The sequence below is a fragment of the Zerene cesonia genome, chromosome 7 (genome assembly GCF_012273895.1).
Source record: "Zerene cesonia ecotype Mississippi chromosome 7, Zerene_cesonia_1.1, whole genome shotgun sequence".
NCBI classification, from domain to species: domain Eukaryota; kingdom Metazoa; phylum Arthropoda; class Insecta; order Lepidoptera; family Pieridae; genus Zerene; species Zerene cesonia.
Window position 1 is genome coordinate 5407700 of NC_052108.1, and position 8220 is coordinate 5415919.

The window sequence follows — 8220 nt, forward strand, 5'->3', positions numbered from 1 at the left end:
TCAGTTCTATTTTCATACCGAATTTCATCAGAATCGGTTCAGTGGTTTAGGCGTGAAAGCGTAACAGATAGACAGACAGATAGACAGAGTTACTTTGGTATTTATAATATTAGTAGAGACAGTAGAGATCTACAAACCATAATGTCAGAATAATGCGAAATCATGTGAACGATAGTACCGATTTTTCTTCAGATCATTTTTATTTTTTTATTTTTTTTATTTCAGAGAAGGTTTCAATTGTTGCTCAACAAATCTTCTAATTATCCGCGTAAGATAACTGCCAGCTGGTATTAAACAAGACTAAATTGGATAAAAAAGCAATCACGATAATATATATTATTACAATACACATAAAAGTGTCTATATGAAAATTAATTTGATCTGAAAAGCATTATCAGTATAAATAATTAATTAATCTTTAAATAATTAATTATTTCAAGTGAAATTGACGAAACCTTCAACAAAGTACAACACAACTCATAAATTTAAAAGTCTTAATAATCTTAATTAACATTCCTAATTTAGGTTAAAAGCTTTATATGCCTCAGCAAGCACAGATGAGATAATTTTTTATAACATTAAATTTCCATAACACACATTCATATATATGTTCTATATATATTTTTGTTATTTATGAAGCAGTGTTTAATTTTTGCACTTTTGGACTATGGATAAAAAGAAATAAATTACATCCTTATCAAACGCATAAATTGAAAATACTACATATTAAATACTTATTGCAACTTTTTGTAAGTGTATAAATTATTGTTACTTATATATTAAATTAATGAAAATACTAACGCTGCACTATACGCAGTTGTCGTCACATTCACCAAAACATGTGTGAAATTAGCTTTCCCACAGCCTGAAGTTAGCAATGGTTTCCTCTGGAAGGTCAATGCTCCCGTAGCCAACGCGTTTTCAGCTCCTATGAGTAGCCACCCGCATAGAAGTAGGCTTAAGAGGCATCCGCTTAGAGCTCCCTGAAAGGAAAAGAAAGTCATATCGCTGAGTCTTTATAAATCATATCTTTATGTTTTTGTGTTCGTTAAAAATTAAGTCTCATTATTGGGTAAGAGGAATTACGAATTTATTATCGTAGAAGCAACGCTTATGATTAGGAAAAATGAAATAGTCAATGGGTTCTTACGCTTAATATATAACTCCTAATAGAAACAAAGCAACTAATCATATAAATATTAGGAAATCATCATCATAAGCAAACATAGATTATCATTTATATCCAAAGAAGTTATGACTGGAGATTTTTTTTAACTATAAGTTAAAATCAAATAATCAATCTACCAAGATATTTACCATGCACTATGTTGTGTATTGGTAATTTTTACCGCGTTTTATTTATCATAAAAAAACGTTTATCGTTTCTTTATTCAAACGCCCTCTATTGTGCAACTCAAGATCTACATAGTTAATATCTGCGCCATCTGTTATATTTTGACACACTACGATAATAGGATGTCTTTGCAGTAAATTATAATAATTTTCACTTAAACTACATAGATGTCATCTTCGATGGATTTTTATTTTCACAAGATCTTCATAGATGCCACTGAATATAATGATTATTTTAAAATAATTAGATTATGATTATACTCACAACATAATAAATTCTTATGTAAATAATATTTTCATAAAATTTAACGTCACCTTAATTACCGTTACTTCATGAAAATCAGTACTTTAAATTATCAAATGACATACATTCATCATCATTAATTTATTTATTTTTTGAGATATTCAACTATATCATAATTACAGCGGCTCCTTAGCAATGTAACACATTAAGAAATATTATCACGTAATGATTTAAATTGTCAACATAATTGTCATCGAACTATGTATAAAACATATCATAGATTCTAATGAATATCCTCACTCACAGAACAATTAGCTCTTGATGACACTATGCCCAATGTGAAGAGGCCAAGTAGAGTGCCAGCAGTAACTCCAGTCACACCTGAAGCCACATGCTGTAGTCTATCCAGCTCTTTAGCTGTCCACACAACACCAGCGCAGTACAATCCTACTACTAAACAAAGAAGCTGTAAGAATATAAATGAAATATCTATATAAATTTGATTGGTATAGTGCTGAAAGTGTAATTACTACCTTTTATAGTAATCATGTTTCTTATGTTATGTCACGTAATTTGTGAAGATGAGTTCTGTTTAGATGTTTATATGTCATCCAATCTAGCCTAGTTTTGGAAAGCCGCGATCGGTGTAAATACATGGGTCATGCTAAAAAGTAAAAAATAAATAGATAGCTGACATAACCAAATTAGGACATAAACTGAAACTGAAACTGACTTTGGTTCGATTGCAGTTGATAACAACCGAAAAATTTAAATAAAAGTTATGTTTGTTATTAAAAAAATCGTATTTCCTACAATAATCTATTAAACATATTATAACGTGCCCAAGACATGGCATGTCTCAACCTCGTAAGTTGGACATGACTTCTGGGGCAACTCAATAAAAAATTTAAGATACAGGGAAATTTTGACATTAAATCACTTTACTATAATACCATACAAAAATCCATGCAATATTGCACATATGGCAAAGATGTTAGAACAATCCAATCACAACAATAAAGATAAAACAACCCTACTCGTCTCGTGGAAACCATAAAGCAATCAGTTAAAGATTATATTGTGCCGAGAATGATACTGCTAATCCGTAGATGTTGACGTCAATAGTGCTAAAATAAATATTTTAACTAACTGTTTGACAATAACTGTATGTTGTTACTATCCAATTTTGTTTCCTTATGAGAAATGAATTAATTTTCTTTTTATAATATAACATGCAAACAAATTTGAATATGCAATCGTAGGATGTTACCAGAATGTTATATTTTTATGTGCTAAATTAATAAAAGGATTATCGATTTCGACAATTAAATATATTTCATACCTTCATTATTTTGCAACAGGCCAATTCACTCGTACTCTGTGGCATCCATGGTCTAATGAATTCTTCGAATAACACTCCCGAAATAGAATTTATTATTGATGCTATACATCTGAAAGGAAAATAGCTATAGCCATTTAATATTTATAATTTTTTGCAAAAAAGCAGGAACTAATCAAAACATTTGATTGACTTACCCAGTCGTTGCACTAAATATAGAGATGATAAAGATACCACAAATACCAGGAAACATTGTAGCTAAATTGTTAAGAAAATGTGGTACCAGCTGCAACAAATTAATTAAATATCCTTAAAAAATCAAATGTTATTCCCAAATTACAAATAAGCGATTTTCACAATAACTCACTTGCTCGTGCTTTTTTATCTGGCCTGTTAACAATGGATCACAACCAGCAAACCAAGCATATAGCGTAAGTCCAAGAAAACATGACAATAACTTCATTAAAATTACTCCCACACAAGAAATTGCTAAGCAAATCCTGGCTTTGGATATTGTTGATACTGCTAGAAGTTTCTGCAATGAAGACTGACTTAGAGCCACTTTCCACAACCAGTTGGTGCTGAGGGCTAAGGTCACGACGAAGAATGAGGTGTGATGGGCCAATTCAGGATCTGGACTGAAAAGGTGAAATTTATTTCTTTCCACGTCATATTACACCAAATTCACTGACACTAATACAGTAACTGTGGATGTGGGTGGAGATGAATGGACGTATGGTTATTTATTACTGATTCCATTGCTCATAGGGTCTCATTTAAGATGGAAAACTAATTAACGCTCGAAGAAATCAGGTTTCACCTATTTAGCGGGTAGATAAAAGGACATCATTATTAAGCGATGACAACATACTCGTAATTTATATGATGTTAATTTTGTAAAGACCAAGTAAATAAAAGTAAAGCGTATAAATACTGTGTCTAAGATTATCAATGTTTTCCTATTACGAATGTTTATGCAACAAAGGTTATTGTACTTTATGACATTTCTTTTACTACGCGCTATTTGTGGTCCTAAAAAAAGATTTAATAACATCTATAAAACGCAATTTATACTCGTACAGTAACATAACAGAATATTTTGAAGAATTCTGAAAAATGTGAACAATACATTGACATAACATCAAAAGTGTTTACGTAAAATGGCTCTTTGCTACTCAATAAAATTAATGAACCAAAAAGTGACTTTCAATGAAGTCCAAAAACACTTACTCATACAACACCAAACGTCCTCCATGGTCAGCAATCTCCCACATCTTCTTAAAGCCCATCGGCAAGAGAGCCAGACCGCTTGGCAAGGCGGTGCCAGCTAATGCCAGGAACGTTGTCACTATTCCAATACTAATGATCGCTCGTAAACCCGCTACTGCTATTAACGTGGAACAGGCTACACATGTGACTGCTGTTATTCTGCTTGCAAGGGGATTTGTGACTGCAAAAATAATAATAATAGAATTGAAGTATCATACAACATGTTTGTATAATGTTAATATTAAGGTTAATGTAGCATATGTAAGGGTATGTGGAAAACATAGAAAAAATCTTAGATCTTTCTGGTGTACATTTTTCTTTTAAAATATTACTTTCTTGATGTCAACGTATTTTCGGATTCAAAATAAACTTTTACCATTTGACGTAGGTATTTTGAATATGTATGTAAGATTTCAATTGTTCACTAACTATTACTACAAAATAATTAGTAATAAAAAAAAAAGAATTAATATAATCCATTTAACATAATTTTAAATTTCATTACTCTTACCCAGTCTAAATGCCATAAGAGGTACATAAGGCACGATTGGTAACAACATTAATTTGCTAATGACAAATAAAACAGCCGCTATCGTCCGTGTGTGTGTAGAAAATCGTATTTCTAAATATTCGAAACTGGAGGACAGCTGTAATTTGTGGAAAACTGAAACAGGGAAATCCATTGAGTAATCTTTATGGATATGTTTATTTTAAACATTACATTGTGTGATTGTTATCTATTTCATAATTTTACTTCAGTTATGTATAATTTAGTTTAAATCTCATTGCTAAATAATACAGTTTGACCACAGTCTCGCCATAACTTATAAGTAGATTATCATTTAAGTGTACATGAACGTGTGTATAAAATTACAAAATTCAAACACTAAATTAATCAGTATAAAAATACTGATTGATTTAATGCAGCTACTCAATCATCATAATATATTATATCATAATAATTTATGTTGCGATAGAGCAGACAACGTGCAAAATGTTTACCTGGTAAATAGATGACAGCTGTTAAGAGGGTGACGATGATAAGTGATAATGCAGACGCCCAGTACTGTGTGCCACGCAAATATATCTCTACGGGCACGCCGAGTAATGTTATACTCGTTAAATGACTGTAAATATGTAAAAAATATGTGTACATAAAATAATTGTATGTAAAAAATATAAATTGCAAAAATTATGGTTTTATGTCGCTCATTGTTTACGTTCTGTGGGTAAGAAATTATTCGAGGAAGATGTTTAACAACTGACGATTCATTTTATTTCACAGATAGAAAGATAGAAAAGAATTCATTTCTACATATTTTGTCATATCTCATAATTCATTCATGCTCTTAATAATAATTTGCTAACATTATCTTAAAATACTGAGTAATTGTTTAACGAGATTTAAATTTCACATTATATCTATTCGTATATTTACATTCTTCATTATTCATACATAAAAACAATTTTAGTCTGAGCTATGTTTAAACTGATTTTAAAATCTATTATCTATACCAATAAATGAAATTAGAGTCTGTTTATAATATTAAAATAACAGAATTTTACTAAATGCATATGCACGGTTCATATACCTATTCACGGATGTTGTAATAATGGGTAATTTATGTTACTTATTATACTGATACGATTCCTCTGTCAACATAAGGATTAAAAGGAAACACTCATTTACGCAGGTAAAAACTTCGAAATAAATAAGCAGTGTGGGTGAAAACTGAGAACACAAGATACATTTAAGTTAAAATTACAAATTTTCAATTAACACTCAAGTAAAGAGTTTACTTACCTCGCAATAAGAGCCAAAGACACAGACACGGTGGACATATTTTTCCCGCCAAATATAAACCCGGATACAGTATTGTATTTATTGTTAACGAATACAAAATAAAATATAATTCCTATAATCACACCCAATGTTATCCCAAACAAACAATATTCCGCCACATTAAAATAAATAGGTGAAACGGGAACAGTAAAATTCCTCATTTTCGCGGAGAGCGCCATTATTATAAGTTATAACGTACTTTCTTCATTAACGGTTTTGTTGATAATAGCCTGATATCAAAGCTATCCTAACAGCAGTACAAAAAGATAAATGTTCAGATAAAATGGGATCTTTCAATCTATTCGCAAACATAATTAATTGGATTGGTTGAGACCTGGCTTTATGTACACATTATTTAAATTTTGAAATTAGAAAGATTAGACGAACAAAAACCTCTTACGTTTAAATTATAAGAAGTATTTTGTCTTGTAGATTTAGCAATAGGTTTATGGTTTATTTCTTTTGTAGTTCCACGTCTCAAAAATGATTTTTAACCGTTAAAACATTTCTTTCTTGTTTGAACATAATGTGTGTTTAAGTATGATTAATCTATTTACAAATTATTACGTAGTATTACACAAATAACATTTGCAAATATGGACTTTAGCGTGTAGTGTGTTATTCAAACAATTTGTGTGAAACATACCTGAGGAATGGGGCACGAAGGACTAGGGAAAGACATTGAACGCGTGGTAGAAGTTTTTCTAACCATACAAATATTACATACTAGACTCACGATCCATTTTCGGCTAAGATTACCTCATTCTTAGCATAGAATAGCCAACAGTTTATGAGTTTTGCGCATAGGCAATCCCTCAATGGGTAAATAAAACCTTATCATTAATTTATGTTTGTATGTTTGTCTGCCTTTCATTCAAGTCGGCGGATTTTATGATATGATTCTGTGCATAGAGAAAATGATAATAATATGAATAATTAGAATAATTACGAGGCTAGAGTGACATGAAATTCGCTTATTACCGCGTTAAAAAATTGAATTCTTATGGGAATTTCCTTTGACTACTCGGGCAAAGCCAGGGTTGGAAAACTAGTACTTAATAATAAAAACTGTGAAATCTGGCAAAAAAAAAAATAATTTCCAACCACGTCACTATTATTATAAAACTAAAAATACAAACCGACTAACGCCAACACTTTTAATTTTCTTATTGTTTTTAGCAATGCAGGGCCCTCTTTTGAATATTGTTGAAACTAAAGCAGATTTGTGCGAACCAGTACCAATTTGATTCTTTTTGTTAAACTCACCTAATATGGTTTCTTGTATAAGAGAATAGATGGCGCTTTAATAAATTCCATTCCATATTATTAATTATTTTATTATTGTTTCATTATACATAGGTAGTAAATTTAAATACTGTTTTATTTTACATAAATTTGTATAAAAATGTGTTAGTTCTTTAATATTGGAAGAAAGAAGGCATATCAAGGCATATCACAAAGGTGAAACAATTTGTCCGTCCTTGGAGAATGAGGGAATACATTTTCATGTTTTCCAAAGGTAGACAATATTTTAGTTAGGGGAAAGGAGTTATATTATTATGGATGGCGGTTCGCTTTTACCGACATTAGAATATTATGCTCACACCTGGCCCCCAAACGTTCGTAAATATACTTTTTCCGTTTATTTTGCATGTGTGTAATATACGCGATGGATGCCTGTAGTGAAAACTAAATAGCTATAGTCTTTTTGCTGTACATATTGGTGTATGTTTTTACAATATGCTTTTTAATAATATCTGTAGTAAAATTGCAAGTTTTTAAAAATCTGTATAACTCTTAAAACTTCTACTACTAATAGTTATCTGTTTGAGAATTAAGATTGTTATTTTTAAGCTCTCCATGAAATAGCTGTAGGATACCCGGGTATAAAATAATTAGATCAGCGTGAGTAATAAATTAATTTCGTTGTATTTTGCCTTTAAAGAGTGCTTGTGACAGAGTGTTTGGTACCACAAAACTTTAAAAAATAAAACCCCAAGATAATTTTATTCCAGACTTAGACCAAGATATTCTAATTAACTATATATCACATCCCCTGCATTGTGTGCCGCGATAATCAGAACATCTTGGACCAAGCTTGACGTATAATTACAATAGAACTTAAAGTAAGTTCGTACAAATGTAACAATGTCAGACCAAAAGGTATCGAAA

General features: G+C 30.7%; 1 protein-coding gene across 1 annotated transcript in view; it reads right to left on the reverse strand.

Annotated features, from left to right (window-relative positions):
* LOC119828227 (sodium-coupled monocarboxylate transporter 2-like) overlaps nucleotides 1-6227 on the reverse strand; it is a 10153-nt gene extending 3926 nt beyond the window's left edge. Inside the window, exons 1-9 of the mRNA XM_038350331.1 lie at nucleotides 6010-6227; nucleotides 5208-5332; nucleotides 4717-4869; nucleotides 4167-4386; nucleotides 3304-3574; nucleotides 3134-3222; nucleotides 2940-3048; nucleotides 1902-2063; nucleotides 802-983 (exon numbers count right to left, since the gene is read on the reverse strand). Coding sequence (XP_038206259.1) covers nucleotides 802-983; nucleotides 1902-2063; nucleotides 2940-3048; nucleotides 3134-3222; nucleotides 3304-3574; nucleotides 4167-4386; nucleotides 4717-4869; nucleotides 5208-5332; nucleotides 6010-6227 — 1529 coding nt within the window. The remainder of the gene's footprint in view (nucleotides 1-801; nucleotides 984-1901; nucleotides 2064-2939; nucleotides 3049-3133; nucleotides 3223-3303; nucleotides 3575-4166; nucleotides 4387-4716; nucleotides 4870-5207; nucleotides 5333-6009) is intronic.
* Nucleotides 6228-8220: the final 1993 nt, after the last annotated feature.